The sequence below is a fragment of the Diceros bicornis genome, chromosome 35, assembly GCF_020826845.1.
Source record: "Diceros bicornis minor isolate mBicDic1 chromosome 35, mDicBic1.mat.cur, whole genome shotgun sequence".
In the NCBI taxonomy this organism is placed as follows: Eukaryota; Metazoa; Chordata; class Mammalia; order Perissodactyla; family Rhinocerotidae; genus Diceros; species Diceros bicornis.
The window spans coordinates 14,750,641-14,777,093 of NC_080774.1; the positions used below are offsets into that span (position 1 = coordinate 14,750,641).

General features: G+C 47.7%; 1 protein-coding gene across 1 annotated transcript in view; it reads right to left on the bottom strand.

Moving 5' to 3' along the window:
• Positions 1-26,453, bottom strand: part of KSR2 (kinase suppressor of ras 2) — a 395,852-nt gene that overhangs the window by 142,290 nt on the left and 227,109 nt on the right. Inside the window, exon 5 of the mRNA XM_058531516.1 lies at positions 24,328-24,512. Coding sequence (XP_058387499.1) covers positions 24,328-24,512 — 185 coding nt within the window. The remainder of the gene's footprint in view (positions 1-24,327; positions 24,513-26,453) is intronic.

A 26,453-nucleotide genomic window follows, 5' to 3' on the forward strand; every position in this document is an offset into this window, starting at 1 on the left:
GAGTGTGATACTGATGGGTGGTACCCGTGGGTGTCATTGACCTGATACTGATGGGTGGTACATGGGTGTCACCGACGTGATACTGACGGGGTGGTACCCGTGGGTGTCACTGACGTGATACTGATGGGTGGTACCTGTGGGTGTCATTCATGGCTGGAGAAAGTGGAGGTCAGGACTATGTCTTCTGCAAAAAACAGGAAGCCTGCAGATAAAGGACAATGGTCTGTTTCTTGTTGGTATCAATTCACCAAAGACCTGGGGTTAGCAACTCAATGGGTTCCATGAGAAGTGACAATGCTTCCCAGGCTGACAAGAGACTGACAGTAAAACAAGACCCCAAATAAAGGTTTGTTGAATGGATGAGTGAACGGCTGAGTCTGGAGCTGCCATTACAAAACTACAAGCCTCGATAATGGCCTGACCTCCTATAACTATTCTATGTTTGAAAAATATTTTAGACTCTTATTTTATGATCAAAAAAAACCTTCATGATTCTTCTTTGTGATTCTTAATAACCTAAGTCTTTTATTCTCCATCAAAAAAAATCTTGACTTTTATCTACATTTTTCATGCCTAATTATTTTTCTTCATCTATATTCTAATATGCTAAATATTATGATAATAAATCTAGATAATCTTTAGTTGGTCCTTTTTCTAAGCATACTAAATGTACATTAACACTCGGAATCCAAATGAAACCTCGGTGTTTTCTATGTACTCACAAACAAGATGAATCGAGTTACTTGGGGGCAGGATGGGGAGAATTATCATTCTTTATCAAATGAAATAACACGCCAAAAAGTACTTTGAAGCCAAAAAGCACTGTACAAAATGTGAGCTGTTATTATCACTTGTTAAACAAAATTCCACAGTTAAAAAAAAATCATTAAAACCTTCATAAGACATTTATTTATTCTAATGGAAGGAGAAACACAGAATGTGGAAGATGGAGCTTTAAAAGGCCCTCACACGGCCCAGATTCTGGGTAGAGTTTGAAAGCCCCTGAGTCCACCAGGTATTTCTTAGCCACCAAACTTTCACAGGCCAACCATGAGTGCAGACGGTTGCCAGGCCAAGACTAAAATGAGGAGAAATTTCACTCCAAGCAGAAAGGGGCTGGAGTAAGATGCTCCCAAGATAGTCTTACAGGAGTTATCCCTCTCTCAGGCTACTGTTCAAATACTCAGTGAGGAGGAATTTCCATTTCAAGTCATACTTCCATTGGCATGCCAACTGGCCACCAGGAAGGTAGGAACTCAGGGCTGCGTCCCATTAGCCCAGCCCACACCCAGCACTCAAGAGCCCAGAAATGATCTGCCTGCCTGGAGAAACCTGGAATCAACCAGGATTACCTCCAAGTAGATGTTATTTTTCTTGGCAGGAGAACCTAAGTGTTGAGATAAATCACATCCACCTTCCTGGAGAACTTGAGGAGGGCCCAGAGCAGACATTCTGGCCATCCTGCAGTGGGGGATGTGCGAGCAGTTAGCCGGAACCCATGTGACAAAGGTGAGGGAGGCCCAGATGCAATGGCTGCAGATAGCAGGGCCACAGATTTTCAAGGAGGTGACGCCACATACAAGGCCTGCCCGACGTGTGATAGATGCTGCTCCAGCAAATCAAATACGCCATCTGCACGGAGAGAACTGCAGCCTGCAGAGGGTTAACCCACGGCCAGTCTCCCAGCGGGGAGGCCCTCTGGAGAAGCCAGAATCTGCTGCTAACACTCAGGGGCAGAAGGGAGCAACCTCCTGTCTCCCCCATTCATGATCGGGGCTTGCTCCTTACTGTCTCCCCATGGTCAAGCTTCTCTGCTGTTCTAAACACGACCACAAATAAGAGAATGTATTCAGAGAGAAGCAGAGGAGGGAAGCATCACATATTTTAATTCATGAAGGGAGGGTAGATGATTATGAAGAGATTCAAGCTGAGAGCAAACTAAAAGAGATGAATAACCTAAACGTTAAAAATGAGTTAGAATTCCAATAAATAGAAGACGTTAAGAGTTTTTACCTTAAATGGTGAGATAAAAGAAAAGGAGATTAAAAAAAAAAGATTGCCAGTCAATGAAGCAAAAATTTAAAAGATGGAGGGCAAAAGAGATAAAAGATCAAGATAAATGGATTAAACCCGAGAGATGATAAATTAAAAATGTAAAAGTAAGTGATGAGTTTAAGGATTAAGAGAAGGAGTTAGTAATAGAAAAGGCAAAAAAAATTCCTTTTAAGAAATAAGACAGATCTTTTTTAATCAACTTGTTATTTCAGAAAACTTTTTGATTTACAGAAAAGTTGCAAAGACAGTACAGAGAGTTCCCATACACCTTTCACCTAGCTTCCCCTCATGTCAACATCTTACGTAAACACAGCACACCTGGCAAAACTAAGAAACCAATGTTGGTACATAACTAGGAAGTAAACGTCAGACTTTATTTGGATTTCACTAATTTCCTTTTTCTGTTCTGGGATACCATATTGCATTTAAGAGAGAACTATATTTAAAAGAAAATAAAAGCAAAATTTTAAAAACTATCCAGATACACACGACAGAGGAAAACTGAAGAAGAGAAGAGAGTGACAACCAATGGAACAGACTGAAAAGCACAGGAGCAGAGTCCTGAGTGAATTCAGACACCTGATTAATGACAAATTGGCAAGGCAGATCGGTGGGGAGAATGAAGGGCTATTTGATAAATGGTGCTGGGTAACTGGTTATCCATTTGGGACAAAAATAGGACCCTCCCTTACACCATACACCAAACTCAATTCCAGGTAGATTAAGGACTTAAATGTGAAAGGCAAAACTTGACAACTTTTAGAAGAATATATAGGACAATATGTTTATAACTTCAGGGCAGAAAGAACTTATTAAAGAAGATTTTTTTTAAGGCCAAACATAACAGAAAGAAATGATACATTTGACTACATTAATGTTAAAAACTTCTATTCATCAAAAGAGATGATAAAGCAAGAAGGCATGCCACAAATCAGAAGACATTTGCCACACATCTAACAAAGAATTAGAACTCAGAATATTTTTTTAGTTCCTAAAAATTAATAAGAAAAAGAGAGACAACTCAATAGAAAAAACTGGGCAAAAGACATAGCCATTTCACAGAGGATGAAACACGAGAGGCCAATATACTTGTGAAAAGATACTCCACCTCATCAGCAGTCAGGGAAGCATAAACTGAAACCAAGCTGAGAGACCATTTGATTCTCACCAGACGGGTAAGAGAGTTAAACAGACTGGCCATATGGTAGTTGGCAAGAATGTGGAGCGATTGGAACACCTATGCATTGCTGGGGCCATAGTAATTGATGCAACCATTCTGGCAACCAATTATACATCATCTAGTCCAGTGGTTCCCCCCAGAGGACACTTGCCAATGTCTGGAGACCTTTTGGTTTCTTAAATGTGTTTGTGGGGGTGGAGGGGCTACTGGCATCTCGGGGGTAGAGGCCAGGGATGCTGCTAAACATCCTACAATGCACAGGACAGCCCCCACCACAAAGGATTATCCAGCCACAAGCATCAACAATGCTGAAGTTGAGAAACGCTGATCTCATCAGGTTGAAGATGTGCAGACTCAGACCCAGCAGGTGTACTCCCAGGAATATGTCCTAGATCAGTCTCTCCAACACTTTCTTGATAAAAATTGAGAAGGGCACTTGTATCAAGGACTAAATCCCAGCCTTCTCTCTGGAGACGCTGATTCAGAAGGCTCAGGATGGCACCCAGCAATCAGGACTTTTTGACAAATGCCCCAGTGACTGGTACCACCAGAGAACTTTGGGAAACCATCCTAGGTGTTCAAGTGCACCAGGAGAATGTCCAAGAATGCTTCAAAGTAAAAAACTGGGAAAGAATCCAAATGTTCATCAACAGAGGAATGCAGGCATTAACTGTGGTCATTCATATAATGGAATATTACTACATTGCATTGACTTTTAAGATGCCATTGAGTGTAAGGTCATTAATTCACGAACCACTAAGAAAGAAAGAGGCTGCCAATTAATCTATGACACAGGGCTTTCTTATACTTAAATTTTTAAATCTAGTGTTATTTTTAATCTCTTTTAGATTTATTTAAACATATTTTATCATATATCATGCTGCTCTGTTCCCATGCCTTTCTGCGTAGAGGATATGCATAGACAGTCTCTTGTCTCAAGGCCAAGGCATAGTGTAATATTTTTGAAGACCTTTTGAACTCCAATTAGACTCAACTCCCATAAGATCAATAATGCACAATGCCTCAGGAGTGACGACATTATGAGCAGCCGTGTCCGTGGGCACAGAATGGGCAAGTAATGACAATTACAGCCCGACCCTGCAGGCAGACAGTGACTATGAGGTGCCAGAGATTGCAAATCACAGCCCAGCTGCAGAGATGCTAAACTGTGGGTGGCCACGTGCATCTTAGAACTGGTGAAACACAGTACGTGACGGCATAAAAACGAATGAACTACGATTATTCACACAGACCTGAACGAATCTCAAAACCAGAACAGTCAATTACAAAAGGCAGTGAAGTGGGATTCCATCTTGATAAAGTTCAAAAACACGCAAAACTAAACTACATACTGTTTAGGGACACGTACATGTGAGGTGTCCCACAAAGTAAAGCAAGCCACAGTAAAAACAAATTCAGGACGGCACCATCCATAGGGGGTAGGGAAGGGAAATGCAATCAGGAGATGCACATAAAGGGCTTTCAGGAGCTTGCGTGGTTCTATTTCTCAAGTTCAGGTTTGGTTTCTGAGTCTTTTTATCAGGGCGGGGAGTACAGGGAGGCAAGTGAGGCACTACTTCCAAAATTTAAGGGGGAGGCCAAAACACTAGGTATCAAGGTAAAAATATTTTAATGCAACTTTTTTTTTGGTGAGGAAGATTTGCCCTGAGCTAACATCTGTTGCCAATCTTCCTCTATTTTTTTTTGCTTGAGGAAGATCAGCCCTGAGCTAATATCTATGCTAATCTTCCACTATTTTGTATGTGGGTCACCACCACAGCATGGCTGACAAGTGGTAGGTCCACGCCCAGGATCCAAACCTGTGAACCCGGGCCACCGAAGTGAAGCATGCTGAACTTAACCACTGCACCATGGGGCTGGCCATTTAATGCAACCCTTTTTAGATAAATGCAAAAAATCCATAATGAACAAAATATCAAACTTTTATATAAGGACAGGATTTGACCCTGCACTTACATGACCTTGCCTTGCTTGCCACTCCCTAATCCCGGCCCTGGTTCGAATAAAACTTTATTAACAAAAACAGGTGGCCAGCCCACAGGTCATTGTTTTCCCATTTGATTTTTTAAAATATTGCATTAAAATTTGATTATTATTCTTTAAAGTGTACATAGATTATAAATATGTATACATATGCAAATACACTATTCTTATTTGTGATTTTTTTTTTAGATATTTTACAGAAAGGGAAAACCAGTAAGAAGAACACCCAAAACATCACTGAGCTGGGAGATCGCCACTGCAGTAGCCATTTATCAGTTATTACCAGTAAGATCAAGGGATGTTTCCGACCACAAACCCCAGAGGGGTGGGAGGCTTCACTCAAGCCTCTGCCATCCTGGCCTAGGAAGCTTCTCAATCAGCCTTCCCCCAATGGAACAGCACTCTTCAGTTTAGAAGCCCCTTTGCCATCCATTCCTGAATTTAATCTTTATCATACTGCCGTGGGGGAAATAGAAGAATCCTCATTTTCCAGATGGGGAAACTGAGTCTCAGAGAGGTTGACTAACTTGGCCAACACTATACAGTGAGGGATGGAAGAACCTGGCTCATACTGGGGAGTTCGAATCCATTCAACACGCATTCAGTCGTATGCCTGTCTGAATTAAGAAGTGCCTTCCCTCCCGTACTATTAAATCAGAAAATGAGGTGACACCAGTAAGCAAAGGGGGTTCCAGGGAGGCACTTTTGGCTGGGAAAATGGCTTAATCTGAAGAGCCTGTTCCCACAGTGCTGCAGGCAGTATGGCCCCGGGCGCCTGAGGATGGGCGGCAGCAGCTGCGTCTAATTGGCTCCCACCCCCTCCTCCACCAAGAGCCCCCATGGGCTGTATGTCCAGATCCTCTTCCATGGAAAACAGCTGTCCAGGGAGCCAGCGGGGCATTTTGGGAAGCAGCACTTAACTCTTTATGGTCACCAGGAGGCCATCTGCAAGGTGATCACTCGAACACATTGACTGATAAGCAATTTCACAGCTGAGAAGAGCTCGTGTCATTTTCCCAAAAAGCACCCAGTTTACTTCCAGATTGATTCTACAGTCACCGGGAGACTGACTCATCAGAATGCACTCGCATACTTCAGGGCTGAAGCTGGACCCCGTACAGACACCTGTTAATTTCCTAGGGCTGCCGTAATAAAGTACCACCAACTGCGTAGCTTAAAACAGGGGAAATGTTCTCTCTCCCAGTTTTAGAGGCTAAAAGTCCGAAATCAAGGTGTCGGCAGGGCCAGGCTCCCTCTGAGACTGAGTGGAATCCTTTTCCTTGCCTCCTCCAGCTTCTGGTGGTGGCCGGCAATTCTTGGTGCTCCTTAACTTGCAGCTGCATCCTCCCAGCCTCTGCCTCCGTGGTCACATGATGTTCTCCTCGTGTGATTCTGTCTCTGTGTCAGGTTTCTCTCTTCTTATAAGGACACCAGTCATATTGGATTAGGGGCCCACACTACTCCAGTATGACCTCCTCTTAACTTGACTAATTACATTTGCAACAACCCCGTTTCCAAATAAGATCATATTCTGAGGTACTGGGGGTTGGGCCTTCAATATATCTTTTGGGGGAACTCATTTCAATCTGTAACAGACACACCTGTCAGGTAGCGGAAGTCGCCATGGAAGGGAGGTGTAGAAACAGCGCAGGCACGTCAGTGCCTGAGCCTGGGGCTTGAAAGTTTCCCCCAGCTCTGAGATTAAACCCCAGATACTAAACTAAAAGTCTGGGTCTGGCTCCGGCTCACCTCTCCAGTCTCACCTCTTCCTCTCTCCCCTGCTCCATCCACAGACTCCTGTGTTCCTGAAACCTGTCCAGCTCTTTTGGCACAAGCTGTTCCTTCTGCCTTAAATGCACATCCATCCCATTCGTCATCTGGCTAACCCTACTCAGCCTTCAAATCTCAGCGTAAAGGGCACTTGCCCTTGGAAGCCTCCCCTGATCCTCCAGCTAGATTAGGCCTCCCTGCACCTCCCACCATCATTGCTCCCTTGTTTTAATTTTCATAGCATCCTGGACATCCAGCTCTTATCGCTGCCATAATTGGCTGTTATATCCATCTCCCCCCTCCCCCGCAGTGTGGAGGTTCCATGAGGATGGAGATCCTGAATGTCTATTCATCCCCGTATCCCTGGTACCCACACAGGGAGTAGGCACTCAAAAATATTCTTGGTTGGATGGACAGATGGAAGAATGACTCTTGAAGAGATCAACTCAAAAGCTACACTGTCGGAAAAGCCACAGTTCCTGGATATTTCCAAAGCTCCAGACTCCAGAGCCAGCTGTGTAACGTAAGGAAGGCAGAAAAGTGCTCTGGACCTCAAGATAAACCAAGTCCTGACCCCAAGTCCTTCCTCCCTCTCAGTGACTCTGAGGAAGCCACGCAACTTCCCAGGACCACTTCTCTTCGTTTCCAAAGTGAGAAAATCAGACCCCGCCTCCTCCTAGGGCTGTTGCAATGAAGACCCCAACCCCTGACACCACCAGGTGCTAAGTCCACACTAGGGTTGGGGTGGGTCTTTTTAATTTGTCAATGACATGTCAGCCTTGGGATGACTGAGTCCAATCAGGAATCAGGAGTTTGGGAAAATACTCTCCATCTTAGGGCCTCGGGTTTCCCATTCATAACATTTAAAGAAATTTCTAGGATAGCAGTTTCCAAATTGAGATTCAACCAAGTGTCTCAGGGGCCACCACTGTTGGGGGACTGGAGGAAGGGGAGCCCCAGGGGATGGGACCCCAGGTCCTCTGCTGCACATAACCCAGAACAACCCCTTTTATCTGCTGATTCATATCCTGTAGGGTTATATGAGATTCTTTTAGAAGAAGGGGTTTGGTTGCTAAATAATAGTCATAATGAACCTTCAAAACTCTAGTCTAGAGAAATGTTTCCTGACTTGAATTTTATGGACCAGTAAATTTAATAAATATGGGATTGCCTAGAGTTGGCAATGTTTGTTTCCAAGTAAAGACACAACATAAAACACAATCACCCTCTATAATTACCCATCATTTCATTTTAAAAAGGACATTTAACACCAAAAGCATTGAAAGATATTATCTCAAACTAAAGGGCTGTTTATTAAGTTCACTAACATACTGCATGGAAACATTGTGGGTTTCTTGCCCTTATTTTCTCATTGGCTGGTGGCTGGTGAGAACATCACCAAGTCCCAACCTTGGTCTGGGGGCTGGTCTCTGTCATATTCCACAGGAGCTTGTTAAATACCCAGATTCTGGGCCCAGCCTCAGAGAACGGGATGAAGGAGACTCTGATGCGGCTGATCCACAGAGCCAGCACTTAGGAACTGCCAGAGTCCCCTCCTGCTCCGAGTCTTAGGTATGAGGTCAACGATTTTATTCTGACACTATGAACAGTGACTTTGTAGGTACCTCCACAAGCATCCACTGAATGAATGAATGACCTTTGGGTGGTGAGCAGCAAATGTTTCAGGCCCTCTGGACGGCTGTGGAAGTCTCCTCCTTGGCCTGTCCCCATAGGCTGATCTGTCTGTCATCCACCCCAGGAACCGCAGTTCTGTCTGTAGTTCACACCTGCCTGCCCACCCACTTCCTCCACCTTTGCAAACGTGCATTCAGAGGCCTGAGCAGATGCCTCAGCGACAACTCTGCTGAAGATGCAGCAAGGGGACCAGATAATCTGACAGCCATGGGTGTGTTAGTAAGCAGGAACAGCGCTGGTGAATTACGGCCCCAGCAGGGCCCCAGCACCTATAAGTCAGATGGGATCACACTGCGGTCCAGACCCTGTCTTCTGTTTATTTCCAGAGCTTGAGACGAGAAGAAAAAGCTCACAGCACCTACACCGCAGTCGTAGGTGCTCAGAAAATCCTCTAAGAGCTCAGCTTTACTCATCAGGGACAGGTGAATAGGCGGCTACTCCAGCCGGACCAGTGGTTCTTGACCTCGGCTGCACACTGCAATCACCCAGGGAGCTTTAAAAAGCCCCTGGGCCCCACCCTCCAGGGGCTCTGATGTCATGGGACTGGGGCACAGCCTGGGAATCAGAATTTTTTAAAATTTCCCAGGTGATCTGAATGTACAACCAAGGTTGGGAACCGGCAGGCTAGAAGCAGTTCCTTCTGGCTTCAGGAACAGATGAAAGCCAATAGTGAAGGAGAAAAAAGAGATTCCTGGCACCTTCTGAAAGTGGGACTCTCAAGGAAGCAGAGAGGGGAATGCTCATCAAAGAGGTTCATGTTCCTCTTCTGAATTAATAGTCACTCCTATTTCCCCCTGGCTACTCAATGAGGAGAGAAACAAGTGAGGGCAGGAATCACAGAGCCCCACCCACAGAGCAGGGGAGTTCTATAGGGGGCAGTTGTTGCTCTTGCCTGCTCAGCACCCCTGTTCTGGGAGTTACATCACCCTGGTATTCCCTAGAGATCCATTCCTCTTGATCGCAACCTAATTGGTTCCGTGGGGTTGACTCCATCCCACAGCTTCAGGAGTGGGCCAATGACTTGGGCCACACAACAGATCCATCTAACTGACTAGAGTGATCAGTTCAGGACAGACGTATGTGTTCCCCCATCAGACCAACCGGAGCTAATTCTGGGACTCTTTTTTCTGAGGTACTTAGATCTGTAAAGATGGAAGCCAGGAGCAGCCAAGGGCCACCATGAAGGGGCAGCCTAACTAAGAATGAAACCCACAAGGCAGAGAGCAGGACTGTGAGACGGGAGAGAAAAAGAACATGTCCCGATGACACTGAGCTCCTGGATCCACCATTCCTGAAGCCCTTGTTTATATCTAGATGTTGTTCTGTACATGAATCAGCAATTCTCTTTTATTTGCTGATGCCAGTACGTGGTGGGTCTCTGTGACTTGCTTCAGAAAAAGCCCTGATAAATGCAGTCCTGGAGATCTCTAAGCCAGGTACCCCTCTTTTGCCAATACCCCCACTCCTCTGTCCAGGTTCTGTGGGATTTCTAAAAGGGAGAGAAACTGGATAAGTAAGAACTGCCTCCTCTCTCCAGACCCCTGGATCCCCTATACCATACATCTCCTCTCAGAATTAAGTTTACACGTGTGCAGAGGCCATACTGTCCCTGGGGCAAACTTCAATTTCATAGCCTGCCTCCCCACTCATTGTCCCTGGAAACAGAATCCCACACTGCTTGGAAGGGGTTGTGATGGAGCAGTCACCTCAGTGTGGACAAGTGAGCCGTGGGTGTGGCAGCCCCTGACGAGGAAACAGGCCCTTGGATAAAAGCTTTGGCTTCTCATGAGGGCCAGCTGTGAAGGGACCTCATTAAATAGCGTGGTTGGAGGAGCCTCACTAAAAACCACACTGCTCTGGATCCTCCGCAATTCCAGATCCAGCAGAGAAAACAATTGTATCTCCTGGAACGTGTGTATGGGTATAATATATAACACAATACATATCATATATTGTGTTATATATAACATATACACATATTAGTAACATTATATAAACTATAATTGCTTATATGTATTACCTACTCACATGCATCTGGCACTGTGCTAGAAGTTTCCACGCCTTCTCTCATTTAATCCTGCAACCACCCTATGAGGCGTGCCCAACTCTTCCCCTAACTTTGCAGATGAGAACCTGAGGCTCAGAGACATCATTTACCTAAAGCCTCACAGCCTGCAGGGGGCAGAGCCGGGCTCTGAAACCAGGTTTTGTTTAGCTCTGAAGTCCAGTCAAATCTGGCCCACTGCCTGTTTTGTAAATAAAGCTTTATCAGAACGTGGCCCTGACCGTTCGGTTATGTTCGCACTACTACAGAAGAGTTGAGTAGTTGTGACAGAGGCTGTTGACCTGCAAAGCTGAAAATATTTGCTCTCTGGCCCTTTAGAGCAAAGTAGCCGACCCCTGGCCTAAACATTCACGCAGCGTTTTACAGCCTGTGACAGCTCACGTGTCTCACTGGCTCATTTGATCCTGGCTGCAGATCTGCGAGGTCACGGACACTTACGTCATCATTAACCCCATTTTACAGATGGGAAGACAGAGAGGGCCTGTGGCGGCCTGAGGTGGCCCTGCTGCTCGGGACCAGGCTGAGGCACAGCCCCTCGTGCTGCCTCCCAACCCAGGGGGTCCTGACGTGCCCCCGTTTGGGTGACGAACAGGATTAGCAGCCTCCCAGAGAGAGCCGCTGCGGGACGCAGCAAGAGCAGCACCCCGGAGGTGCTGGTGCCACTCGCGGTGGCTCCTGGGGTTTCCAGAGAACGCTGAAGCCAAAGGCTGCCTGGAGGCCTGGGGAAACAGAAAATAATGACCTCGGCTGGAAGCACGCTGGGGAGTGCCAATCAGCACCTCAGGACCTAGGACCACAGGACCACAGGCCTGTTGTGATGGGATCAGCAACAAGGTTCACCTGGAAGGGGCACGCCAACCCCCGCCCCAGACTGGACACCTCTGCCATCTGCTCCTTCCCTCCCTCTCTGCAGCACTTAGCACCAAATCCTAGGGCTTTGTCCCAAGAGACAGATGCTCTGGTTTCCGAGGGAGGTGAGTCCTCCCTCCCTCCAGCCCCCCACCCACCACCTCCAGATCATCTCTATGACGGAACACAGCACAGAGCAGCTGGCAGAGCTCAGGAGGCTGGGAAGACAGGTAGTTGGAGATGAGAGAGAGGAGGGAGAGAAGGGGACAGTGAGAGGCAAAGAGAGAGACAGGGATGAGAGACAGCCAGGGGAGAGAGGCTGAGACCGAGATTGAGAGAGAGAGCAAGAGCATGAAGGTGACACAGACGGAGAAAGAGGAGGGTGACAGTGTTGCAGGGGGGAACCAGCAGAAAAAGAGGCTGGTGATCCAGAGGGGCGGACAGACATTAAGACAGATATGACAGAAGACGAGAGCAAGGGAGAGTAAACAGAGAAGAGAGGAGAAGGAGGGGGAGAGGGATGCGGGCGCTAAGTGCCCACCCCCCTGCCTGGTGATGCCTGACCTTCAGCAGTGGGGAGAACTGCTCTAACAGGGGCCTCGAACGGAGCAGCGCGGGGCCGGGGGAGACACTTGAAACTTTTAATCCCGGCCGAGAAGAACGTGGCCTGAGACGAAAAGCAGGTTCTCAGATCCTGCCCAGACGCTGATGGGGATGGGGCAGCAGAGCGAGGGTGTGAGCCAGTAACCAGCACAGGCCCAGGCCGCCCTTAGTGGGGAACTGTGACAAATCCACCTGAGGCCTAGGAAGCAGGCTGTTATTTGGAGAAGGAGGACTCTCCTCCTTCAAAAGGCGTAACAAACAGGTAAAATACCCAGGGTGAAAACCAAAGTTATCAAAGCCACACTCTAGGTGCATATACGTGGCCAAGAGGACAGCCTTTGTGGCATGTGAGTCACAGTGGAGGTCAGGAGGGGAGCCAGGGAGCACAGTCCTGAGGACGAGAAGAAAGGCTGACCACACCTCTTTGAAGAAAAAAGTTCCTGTTACAAGAATTAGTAAAGGACGTGCTATTTATGGCAGGTATGGTCACAGCTGCTGGCCCCCATACAAATGTTGCTTAACCTGTGACAGCTTTTTTAAACCATTTTAATCTGTTGCCAACATTTTAAAAATTGTGTGATTGCCCACAAAAATCTAAGTGTCTGGCTTCTCTTGGAAAATGTGTATAATCTGGTGATGCTTTGTCCTTTTCCCATAGAAAAACAACTGGGTGGAACCAAGTGGTGACTGCCTTCTTTAGAAGGGGTGGGTGCACTCCATTTTTCCATAGTCCTCACCCTTCCCTATTGCCCAACACCAAGTGCATCCTTCATTCCTGATGTTCCCACCGTCCTCAATCCACATTTACTGGGTAACCGCCATGCTCCTAGTATGAGGCATTGGGGCCTTATTTATTCATTCAACACATATGTGTTCAGGGTCTACGGTGTGCCAGGCCCTGAGGATATAACCATGAACAGGACAAACAAGACATCACCTTTAGGGAGCACACACCCTGGTGGAGGAGACTGACCTTAATCCAATAACATTTTATCTCCTACAGTCATCACAACAACCCTCCGAGGAAGGTAATGTTATACCCATTTTACATATCAGCAACCTGAGGCTTAAGGATTTTCTTATGCTTAGTGAGGTAGGTGCTTGTGTTTAGGGGGTATCCGAAAATATTTAACAATCATTATAGGATGGGCACTGGCCAATCAGAACACATGCCCAGCCAATCAGGAAATATGCCCAGCCAGTGAGAAGACACGCCAACCAATCAGAACACATGCCCAGCCAATCAGAAAATATGTCCAGCCAATCAGAAGACACGTCCAACCAATCAGAACACACACCCAGCCAATCAGAATGCACACTGAGCCAATCAGGAAATATGCCCAGCCAATCAGGAAATACATCCAACCAATCAGAAGACATGTCCAACCAGAACACACACCCACCTAATCAGAATGCACACCCAGCCAATCAGATTAAACAGCATTACAAATGCATAACAGCTAAAAGTCCGCCCTGCCTGTCTGTTTTGCTGTTTTACTGGGCAGGGATAATGCCATTTTGTCCATCTAAACAACTTCTAGTTTTCAAACGGTGGTCACGCACCTCCCAACAATCAGCATCTTGTGAGGTGGGCGGATATCGTCGACACGCCCATTTGCCAGATGAAGAAACCAGGGCTCTGCGATGTTGCACAATCTAACGAGAGCCACATCGCCAGGGGAGCAGTCCTGGGAGGAGAACTCAGACCTCCCAGTTCCTGGCCCAGAGCTTTTGACTGTGTCCTACGTGGCTTCTAACCAACGAGACTGCACGCTCTCTGAGGTCAGGGACCGAGGCAGACGCCTTTGATACCTCCACGATGCTCAGTGCGATGGTCTGCACGTTTGTGTCCCTCCAAAATTCCCATGTTGAAATCCTAACGCCCGATCTGAGGACATTAGGAGGTGGGGCCTTTGGGAGGTGGTTAAGTCATGAGGGTGGGCCTTTGTGAATGGGATTGTGCCCTTATAATAGAGCCCCCATAGAGTCTGCTAGCCCCCCTTCCAGCATCTGAGGACACAGCGGGAAGGTGCCGGTTATGAACCAGGAAGAGGCTCTCACCAGAACGCGACCATGCTGGCGCCTTGATCTTGGACTTCCCAGCCTCCAGAACTGTGAGAAATAATTGTCTGTTGTTTATAAACCACCCAGTCTATGGTACTTTGTCATAACAGCCCACAAGAACTACGAAAGTACACACTTTACACATCAGGAATTCAATCAATACTGATCCCTCATTCAGGTATGGTGGCAGTGGGGTGATGTCCAGCAGAAACCAATGAGCATCAGAGTTGACTGAAACCCAAACACCATATAATAGTATTGATGACCACAATACTTAGGTAATGCTTCCTATGCACCAGGCAGAGCATCCTTTCATTTCATCCTAATAACCACTCCACGAGAAAGGCATATCATGTCTATTTTAAAGATGAGGAAACAGAGGCTCAGAGATGTTAGGTAATAAATGGCAGAGACTAAGATTCAAACCCAGGTTTGTCTAACTCTCAACTCCATGTCTGGCTAATGGCAGGATGCTATGGCTTTGCCTTGGGGGTAGGACTGAGTCTCCACCTGGCACCATGGGTAACCTTCCCTGGTAGGCTGTGTGCTTCCTAGAGACTCCAGGAGAGTGTCAGAGGGATAGAAAAGAAACTCCTTCCCAGGCATCCCTGAGAAACACACCCAAGGGAGACACTTGGAGAACTGAAAGGGTTTTCAGTACAATGGTGGAGACATGGCCCACTAATTTAGATCATGAACTAATTTGGCCAGGGGAATGCTCCTCAAAGCCCCTGAGGACAGGAGCCCCCCATTATTCATTTTTACTCTAGTGAACACTGGTTGTCAGCTTCCCCAGCATTCACTATCCCTTCTTAGACAAAAGCCTCAACTTCTAAGTCTAAAGGTAAAGATCACAGCCCAGAATTAAGCCAATAAGTTTCCATCTGATTTGCCTGACCCCACTGATTGGTTTAGAGGTGAGCACATGGCCAAGCTGGTTGAATCAGAATGAACCTCAGACCTAACTCAGTCCTCTATTACGGACCACAACAGGGAAGGGGCTGGGACTTCTAGGGCCAGCCTGCCACCACATGGAGCCTACAAGTGAAGTCATCCTAGAGAAGAATAGAGCTGAGAGAGACAGAGACCTGACATGATCTGCACCCCTAGATCCAGCCATACCTGAAGGCTGTACAACCCCTGGACTTTTCAGTTACATGTGCCAATAAATGACCTTCATACTAAAAAAGGCTCAAGTTTGGTTATCTGGCACTTGTAACCATGAGTCCTAAGCTATATGTCAGTACTATCACCATCATGCAGTGATAAAGATCTGCTTATTTTCCAATCAACAAAATGGTTTTTGACAGTTTTGCTTGGGCGCCTGCCTCTCTGGTCAGTTAAGGTGAGAGAACCATCCATAAAACCCCGAAGGCTGCATTGAAGTCCACCAACTTCAGTTCCTGCCTCAGCGATGCCAAAAGCAGCCAGCTCTGGAAGGCAACAAGCAGAATCCTTTCTCCCTTGCCCTCTAGATCCTGAGTAGCTGAAGGCTCACACTGCTGGCCACAAAGTGAACGCTCAAAAATCTTATTGTCCATTCAATAATGTGTGCCATCTCCATGCAAAGCACTGCAGATATGGTAATAAGCAAGAGCCATGTGGTCTCTGCCCTCATGGAACTCCTATTGGGGGAACAGGGCTTTAAACAAATGGATAAATAAACAGATGGCTGCCAATTGTGATAAGCGCTTCTGAAGAAAAGTACAGGAATTGAGAGAAGGTATAACTGACATAACTTGAGGAGTCAGGGGACACCTTCCCAGGAAGTGGTGATTGAGATGAAGTGACAACAGTGACAGGTGTCCAGGAGCCTAAGGGTGTGAGGCAGGAGAGAACACAGTTCACTCAAGGAATTTTTTTGGAAAGCCAGTGTGGCAGAGGGAACAAGAAGAGACTAGAGAGGGGGTGGGAGCCAGCTCACCCAGGGCCTTGTGGGTCACGTTAAGGATCTGTCACCTGTGAACAACGGAGATCGTGGTAGAATCTTAACCTGGGTTTGGGGGCCAGATTCTCATTTGGGGAAGATCACTTTGAAGGACTGGATTGGGGCCAAAGTGGATATGGAAAGATCCATTTGGAGACGACTGCATAGTTTGGACCAGCGTGCTGGTGATGGAGGAGGAAATGGAAAAAAGCAGAACAGAGGTCGCTATCTACACCCCATGAGCCAAATCTGGCCCTCCGCCTGTTTTGTAAATAAAGTTTTATTGGAACACAGCCCCATCCATTTGTTTTGATGTTGTCTATGGCTGCTCTGTGCTACAATGGCAGAGTTGAGTAGTTGTGATGGAGACCATATGGCTTGCAAAACTGAAAATATTTACTATCTGGTCCTTTACTGGGCATTACCTAAACGTTTGCTGACCTCTGATTAAGAAGGTTAACTCAATGAGACTTGGAGATGGGGCATCATGGAGAGGGAGGGCCCAAGATCACACTTAGATAAAATATAGACTTGCACCAACTGGTGCAAGATGGGGCCACTAGAGATGAATCAGTTTTATTGGGGAGGGAAGCAAATTTGATTAAAACCACCCACCAACCTACTGTCTCATGGAAATGAGGTCAGGCCAAGTTGTGTGCAGAAAGAGCGTGTGACTTGAAGTTGGAAGGTGCCATGGTTTCTAGTCTCGGCCCTGATGTGCTGTGTAACCTCTAACCACGGATTTCTCCTCCTGGAATATCAGTTTCCTCATCCGTGGAATGGGGGTGCAGGAGCACGGATAAAGAATACGAATGCCAGGTGTCCACTGTGTAGTTCTATAGCACCGTTACACGCCACTTCCTTCCCTGTTGCTATGAAATCAGTTGAAGTCTGAGAATTCCTCATCAGGGGGGTTACTGGGACAAAGGCACAATCAGACACAGGGCCTGATGACAGAGAACAGGACTGCCCACGCCAACAGGGTGTATCTGACCAAGAATCAGGACTCCCTCCAATAGACATAAATGACTCCCCTTGGCTCCTAACGCCAACCACTTACCAACCAATTTCTGCTACCACGCTTCCTGGTGGGAGCAATCATAACAAAAGGTCTAAGGTTGTCTAATGCACGCTGAGCCCAAGCTGTTTGTGCTAAGGCAGGAATTGCAAAATGCGCAGGCAGACCAGAGACAAGAGAATTGATGATAAAAACCCGGAAGTGGCCTCGCACAGAACATACGCACGCACCTCACACACGCACACATCACCAGCCCTCCATACACACCAAACGTGTCGACTTTTAAACGAAGGCACTGTTTCCGTCCTCTGGAGCACTTTCAGGAACAGCAGAGACCACAGCTTTGCAATCATCTTGGCGAAGTGGAGAGAGCCTTGGTTGGGCAACAGGAGACCCAGGTTCAAATCCCTCTGTAACCCTGGGCAAGTCAGTCCATTTCCACCTTCTGGCCTCAACTTCTGCTGTGGATATCAGGGAATAATAAAGCAGAAACCCTAAGAAATTTCCAACTTAAAAAGAAATGCCATCTGTAAAATGAGGAGTTGGATTCAGTAATTTCTGAGGCCCCTACCAGTTCTGACCTCTATGATTCTAGAACAAAGGTTAAAAATTGGGAACCCCAAGATCAATTACGACCCACCAACCTGTGGGGTTATTTAATACTGGCTCACACAGGGTTAAAAGATTTTTCACTGGGTGCTAACATTTTAAAATCGGGAGAGTTCTCATAGAAGTCACAATCTCTGACTTCTTTTGAAACATTCAAAGATCTGGTAGCCCTGGTCCCACAAAGAGAGGATGCACCAAGAAGGACACAACATCATTTATGTAGAGGTCCTGCTAAAACTGCACAGCCTGAGTCTAACCACGAGGAAACACAGACACATCCAAATGGAGGGACATCCTGTAAAGGAGCTGGTCCTACTCTTCAAACTTGTCAAAGTCATAAACAGGGCTGAGGAACTAACTGCTCAAGCTTGACGCAACAGCTAGATGCTATGTGTGACCCTGGATTGGATCCTGCACCAGAAAAGAAAAAATTGCTACAAATGATACTATTGGGACAATTGCTGAAATTGGAATATGGTTAGGAGGAAGTCTTGAGTTGATGTCAAGTTTACTGAATCTGGTAACTGCGTGGTTATGTAAGAGAGTATGCAACGCAGTCTGAAATGGTTCACAAAACCAAGAGAGAGAAACAACGGGGTGGCGGTGGGGCATTGGAGAGAGCAAGCAAATACAAGGAAATATTAATCTGGTGAATCCAAGTAAAGGGGGTACAGGAGTCCTTTGTACTGTTTTTGCAACTTTTCTGTAAGTTTGAAATCATTTCAAAATAAAATGCTAGAAAAAAATAAGTCATATAACCGAGTGATTCTCAAATGTTAGCATGCAGAATCCCCTGGAGGCCGGTAAAAACTCAGATTGCTGGACCCTCCCCAGAGCTCCTGATTCAGTAGGTCTGGAGCGGGGAGAGCAAGAATTTGCATTTCTAAGAAGCTTTCAGGTGATGCTGAGGACGCTGGTCCAGGACACACACTTCGAGAAGCCCTGGTACAGCCTAAATTGTGGAAGTGACCACCAAAAGAACTAGACACAGAAAGAGTTTTTAAAAAGCAGCATGGGGAGAGGGATGGTGCAGGAGACCAGTGTTTTCCATTAGGGATCTTTCTATATCATTTTATTTGTTTCCAGGTATATATATTTTCAAGCCTACAAAACTCCTAGACCAATACCTGCCTGGCAAGTAGCAGACAGTCAGTACGTGTTGGGACCTGCTGGGACCTGAGTTTCTAAAATATGGCAAAGATGTTTCCTGTGGCAGCTGGGGGGTTGGGGAGCGGATTTCTGCCTGCTCATTCTTGGGAAGAAACATTCTTTGGGTCACTCCCACGGGATATATGTTTTCCCCTTGGAATTGCCACCACTGAGTCAGGTCAGACCCAAACTTCTCAAAATCTCTCCCGATTCTGAGATGGCAACGTGGTTCAGGCAGCAGACTTCTGTCATGACACGCGCTCCTCTTCCCCCTCCTCCAAGCGGGTAATGAACCTTGGCCTCAAGCCTCATTAAACCCCATTATATAATCACCCCCATCCTGAGTCTCTTTATAACTTCCAGTGGCTGGTTTCTTGGGAGTATGCAGTTCGGCTTCATCAGTCTTTATTGCTACCTGCTGCCTCCCTCGACAAATCAGCCTCCTGACTCAGCCTCAGGCACAGGAGGCCAGGCCCTCAACGGAGGGTCAGCTATCTGTCGCCTTGTCTCTGGGAGATGCCTGGAGGAGAGATGAGGAGAGGGCATGGCGGGGCAGGGGAAGGGGAGGGTGTGCCGTCTTTCAAGACACCTCACGAAGGACAATCTCTCATAAGACCAGGGCTTCATATCAAACTGCAGCTGGTATCATTAGGTCCAAGATGAAGAAGTCGGGGAATCATCAGTCATTCGTTCCCTTTGGGAGCTGCTACCCTGAAGTACTTGACCCTCAGAAGCAGCTAATAAAGAAACAGCCAGAAAACTGCAGGTGACAAAAGTACCCTGTCATCCCTCATCTTCTCCCAAAGACGTCCAGAATGAATGAGTCGCAGAAGCTGTCTGCAACTCATTCTCTTGGGTGCTTTCTGCAGCTGCCTGGCCCCCACGGAGATGGCTACCACCTGGGACAATGAATCCTCTGAATATCAACGACGGAGTCCGGCAGTGTAATAACTGGTTAGTCAGTGTGGGTTCTGCTCTCTGGGCGAGCACAGCTCGCTGGTGAACAAGAAGCATCCTTGGAGCGAGGCTGTCCCGCACAACACAATCCCCCAGCTAGGCAAGGGCGCCAGCAAGAAAACTTGAACAAGTTCAAGTCCCAACTTGATGAGCAAGCAGGTTTCAGTGAAGACAGTGTTGCGATTTCATTCCGCAGCATTGCAGAATGGTCGCTTCAGGATGAACACGAACTCCACTTCCTTCCTGACCTGTGACGTTGGGTCAGTAACTTAATCTCTCAGCCCCAGTTTCTTCATCTGTAAAATGGGGATCATAATAGTCCCTACCTTATAGAGGATTGTGAAACTTAAGTGAAATAAGAGAAGTAAATTGCTTTGCCCTAATTGACGAGGCCTGGAACATTATCAACGCACAATAAATGCCAACTGCTATTATTATCATCATTTTCATCATTGTTACAAGCTAGTCCATCACACAGCATACAGCAATAGCTCCCAAAGCCACCCTTCACCGAGACTCAGTTCTCTAAGCACCAGCCCCCGTGCTACGAAATTTACATGTATTTCTCATTTTGTCCCCACTACATCCTTGCTGGGGAGAAATAGACACAGGGGGTTTGGTGACTTGCCCAATGACATGTCAGCCGCTACTCATTTGCTATAAACCCAAAATCACTTCCACCAGCCAGTAATGAATGATGACGAATAATTACTCCATCCATCTAGGCGGCATTTCTTCATTCTGAGCTGGGACCAGAGAAGCCCTACAAGGAGCCACAGGCACACACAGCTCGTTGGACCAAAAATGGCCCATGCACGGAGGGCATCCTATCAGACACCATGGGAGCAACATGGCATGCTTGAACAGGACACGGAATAAATGCAGCAAGGAGGGAGAGCTAAGTCCACCGTTGTCTGCTTCTCTGGGAAGCATCCTGAGTCAGCATCTTCCACGTCGAGCAGTAGTCGGATAACTTGTGCTTTGTCCATGGCTAATCTTAGAGACAGATTCCTTCGTAAGCTGGGGCCCCTGCCACTCCCCTCTCTCCCCTGCTCATCACCCTCAGACCAGGGAAGTAGGGTAACCCCCCAGAGGTGAAGTCCTTCTCACATCTTATCTGAGGTGGCTAGGCACCCTGAGGGTCCAAGGCTAGGCCACTCTACAGCCAGATCTGCCTAATGCTGTCTCCAGGCATCACCATCAGGGCTAACAAGATGCGTATCACCACCCTTCACGGTGCAGCCATGGCCAGAGCTGACAGCGACAAACGGGCAGACAGACTCAGCCTGGCAGGGACGCAGCCTCAGGGGCTCCCTTGGCTGGGTCAGTGGGAGGAGGGCTGGCTCTGGGGCCAGAGGCAGGAAGTTCTCTTCTGCAACTCAGCATGGTGAGAGGACGGGATTATTACAAACAAGGGGGAACCAGCATCCGCAGCTGAGTTCTCCCAACAGCCCCGCTGCAGTCTCCAAAAGCAGCATCTAAGTGAGTCAAAAGATTTGCCTGGGAAAAGCTCACTGGATAAGCCTTGGAATCTCAGAGTTTCTAAGCTCTGGAATGGACCCTCACGGAGTCTTTTACTGTACACTCGGGGAAACTGAGACCCAGATAGAGAAAGAAACTAACTTCAACAAAGAGATGGAATGTAGGCTAGACTGGATCTGGACTCAAAACCTATAACACGGGCAAGATCATTCACCTTTCTGAGCCTCAGTTTCCTTATGTATAAAATGGGAATAACAATGCCAGCCTCAAAGATTGTGGTGAGTCTTAACCGGGACAAGGCAGGGACAAAGGTCACACAAGCAATTGGTGGCAACACTGAGACTCCAACAGAGGGCGTCAGATTTCCTAACCTGGAGCCTGTCCCAGCAGGCTGCCTCTGTCTCTGCTATTTGTCAGGATCAACGGAGAAAGGACTGGTCCATGGGGCTCCAGCTAATATTCGGGTTACACACTCATTCTCCCACTGAGACCCAAATGCTAACTTTTCTCTTTCTGGGAGATCTCTTTGCATACAAAGACCAGGACTGTCCAGAGAGGCAATTGTGTGTCTAGAGCCTCTTAGTTCCAGGAGCTGATTTTAATTAAGGACTTTGCTCCTGCCCTAGACAACAGAGAAAGAAGCCTCTCCTCTCCGATGGAGACCACGGCAGGCATGAAAAGTTGGGAGCCACGGTGAGTCCTCACAGAACTCTTTGGCAGGAGAATGGGGGTCTAGATGTGCAAGTCTGTGATTTTTTAAGCAGGCTGGAGACACTTCTACGCTGGCCAGAACCGCAGTGCATAGCTGCAGTCAAACCCCCAGGGGTGGCCATGCTGACATTCGCTCAGAGGATGGAGATGCCCAAAGACAGATGGATGCTGGAGGCAGCTGCCCAGCGTCCTGCCAAGGTAAATTCCAGCACTGTTAGGGCCGCGGGGAAGGGGGGTGAACAGACAGCCACAGTCCCCAAATGAATCAAGGAGCCAGAGGATCTGAATGCTGCTTGGGAAAAGGAGCTAATAAACATCATAATGACAGCTACCATTTATTAAGCACTTACTGTGTGCTGGGCATTGTGCAGATGACTTTGACATCCATGAGCTTATCTAATCCTCACAACCATCTATGAGGTTACCTATTGTCCCATTTTACAGACGAAGAAACTGAGGTTCAGAGAGACTCTTAACTTGCTCGAGGTCAGGCACACTGCTCAAAAGAACCAGAGTGGGATTAGAACCCAGACATCTCCCTCCAGGGCCATGACAGCCTGCCGCGCTCCGCTGCCTTACACATTTCATATGTCACCACCCCTCTTTCTCATCCGGGCTCACCGAGCCACCCTCTGACTGCCACGTAGGTCCACCATCATGGAGCATTTTTGGCCTCTCTGACAGTGATTTCTCCTGACAAATTAATAAACTGGCCTCTGGTCTTGACGTGTGTCATGAGTGCTATTTTAGTTTGCTTGATTCAGGGCCCTGTGCCCCCAGGGCACTGAGACAAGCCAGACTCCGGAAGTCCTCCTGGCTGACGTCCACAGGGGTCTCTTCTGGTTTCAGATCCTCATCTGACTCCTGCAGTGGACGCGTGATACACATTTGGGGACTGTCAACTGAGTTCACCATGCTGCCCCAGGCCAGCCATCCAGCTGGGCTAAGGCCAACCTTCTGAACCCAACAGGCTTGACACTGGACACACGTGTTTGATGTTATGTGTGCAATTTTCCAGGAGAGAATTAATAGATTTCATGAAACTCTCAAAGGGTCCACGGCCTCCCTAGAAACACTATAAAAACCCTTATGTAAAGGTAAAGAAGAGAACTCCACACTTAGAGAAAGGCATCCTGCTGGGTATTTGAGGGATCTTGGTTATCAAATCATAAGTGATGGTTAGGCTTGTATACACTGGAGTTAGAAAGAACCAGATTCAAATCCGGCTCAACTACTCAATAGCTGTGTGACTTGGCCAAGTTCTTTGATGTCTCTGAGCCTCAGTCTCCTCATCTATACAATGGGAATAACCCATCTGTACAAGAGACTGTTGCAAGAACTAAATGAGATCACTCGTGGGTGATTAGCATGTACTGGTGCTCAGTGAACATTACTCATCATTTGGCAGAGCAGCACCAGGACATGGTCACCCTGTGGCTGTATGAAGGGCCAGGGATTAATTCCTCCACATTCCAGCAGCCTCTCCTCCTCCCAAGTTCCCAGTCAATAAAAATTCTCATCTTGGCTGGAGGACTGGCTGGGCTTTTTTCAGGGGCTCCCCTCTGACCACGTCTGTGCCTGTTCAGCAAAACGGCCTCTGCGCAGAGAAGAGTAAACGTTTTCTGAGACCTCAGCCCCTGATCACCAGAAAGTTCCATTTCCACTCCGAGTAATAACCACTTTGTCTCCAGCAGAAATTCGTGGGAGTAGAATACAAACCACCCCAGGCCACGCTCAGCCCAGATTGAACCCAAATACATCTTTGAGATGTAAAGGTTATACGTGTTGACCTGAGCGGGGGAAATAATTAAAAAATTTAATCATAGATGCCTTATCCACAGCAGCCAAGGAAAATCCTATAACCGGGGAGCTGAGAAGCAGAGAGAAAAGGCTGTTTCCTTGAATGCCCTGCATGCTTGCTTCCCTCTGTCATCCCCATACACCTGCAGGCAAAAACAGTAGGAACGTGGGCCCATTGACAGCTGCCAGTCACCCTCTGGAGCGCCAATTACCCCCCCTTCCATTGGAAACCATCCAAAGGGGCGTGAGCGGCGCGGGTGGGAGGCGGCCGGTAGCCGGCGGATGCGTTCAGCGAGCATTTCACGAGCATTTGCGCAAGAGAAAGAAAACGGAGCGTGCACCTGGCATGGGGGCCAGCAGGTGCCGCGGCCCGGCGCGCGCTGGCTTACTTGCGGAGAAGTTGGCCTCGGTGTGGACGGGAGGGGTGGAGGGCAGGAAGGGCGCGTGCCCCACAAAAAAGGAGCGGAGGGAGCGCTCGGAGAGCAGCGGGGAGCGCTGCTGCGAAGGGATGTTCTCGCAGCTGCCCACGCTGCTGTGGATCTTGAGGTTCAAGGGTTTGCTTTTCTTCTTGGCTCTGAAAGGGAGACAGAAAAAGAGGAGAGGAAATGTATCCATAGGCACACAACACGACAGCAGGGAGACCCAACCTCCTTCACGCGGCACCCGATATCCATCCCCACCTTGATCTGGCCCCTCGGCCCTCTGCATTCCCCCCTCACGGAGTCCAGCCACATCTTCTGCACTCTCTCTCACCTCCAACCCTTTGCTTATGCTGTCCCCACCACCTGGAATACCCTTCCTTTCTTTGCCTGGTTAATCCCCATCTGTCTTTTATGGTGTCCTCTCCTCCAGGAAGACTTCCCTGATACCCCAATCCCTCCCAGCCAGGGCTGAGTGTTTCTTTCTCCAGGAAGCCTTCCATGACACCCTCCCTTCCCGCCTAGCCTGGGTGGGTGTTCCTCCTCAATTCTCCTAAAATATTCTAGATATCTCTCTGTGGCTGCACTTTCTATTTTTCCAAATTTGTTCTTTTAGCTTTCATCTCCCAAGAGGATTGTGGGTCTTTGGGGGCAATGATGCTGTATTGTTCATTTCTCTGTCCTTGGCAACTAGTACAAAGCCTGGCACACAGTAGGTGCTCATTAAATGCTTATTAAATGACCATCTGGATTAAGACTGGCATTTATCATACTGCATTCTACTTCTGTATCTTCCACACTCGACTGTGGGCTCCTTGAAGACAGGAATTTGTGGTTTTCGTTTTTAGAGCTCTCAGCCCCTAGCTCGGCACCAGCTGAATAGAATGAACCTCTTGAGGTGGTTTTGAAACGTTTCTCCCCTTCCCAAGGGGCTTACGGGATCAGTTTAAGAGAGCCTGGTTTAAAACTGCGTGGAAAACTAACCTCACTGCTCTCCTCCCCCCTCCCTCCAAAGCCCCATTCAGGTCTGGCCAGGAGTTGGGCGCCCTCTTGTGGCCAAAGCGAACCCTCCTTGCAAATTTTCACAGTTCTGGGTAAAGTGCCCAGAAAGGTGTGTTAACCTGAGACTGGAGGCCTCCCACACCAGCAACCTAAAAGTCACCGTCTCCAGGGGGCCTGCCACCCATCGGCTTTAAGGAATCCAAGTCTGCCTGCAGAGCCACAGGGTGGATGGATGGATGCTTATTGCCTCCCCAGGGGCCTGCGGCAAGGCCCAGGAAGCTGCTTCCTGTTAGGGCAGCACACGCTGGCTGGCTCTCCCTGGCCGTGGTTGGAGAAGAGAGGGAAGCAAGGAGGGGGTGGCATTTCATTCCACACGTGTGTCCAATGGTGGAGATTCAAAGAGGCGTCTACACTGAGGCGGTGTAACATAGGAGTTAAACTCACAGGCTTCTGGGTCAGGGAGACAGGGCCTGGGGCCTGATGGTGACCTCAGGAAAGTGATCTTGCCTCTTTGTGCCTCAGTTTCCTCATCTGGACAATGGGGAAAATAATAGCACCTACCTAAGAAGGATATCGTGACAATTCTATGAGATCACCTGCTTGGCACAGGGCCTAGAAACAGAACGAGGGATCAGGTTACCTGTTACTAACGTCACTATGACCAGGTTGGATTGGGTGGCTATATGGCATGGAAAGAACCTTGAAGAAGCCAAAAATTGAAGCCAACCCATGTTTTTCATCAGAAACATCCAGCAACTCTCTAAACTCACTGCTACCCTTGGCAGATGAAGAGGATGCAGTCAGACCCTCTGGAAATAAATACCACTATCATCTTCAAAACTTGGATGGGAGCCTTGCAACACTGGGCCACCAAGTGATGAGGCCAGATCCTTTGTACAAGGGGAACCAAGTCTAACCCAGCACAAGTTTAAGAGTAGCTCAATGACTGCAGAGAGGCAATTTGCTTTACCACCTCATGGCCACAGATGGAGCAGAGAAGGGGTACATATAAATAAATGTTAGTTAGACAGATGGATAGATTAAAAGATGGATGGATGGATGGATGGATGGAAGGAAGGGTGAAAAAGTGGAAG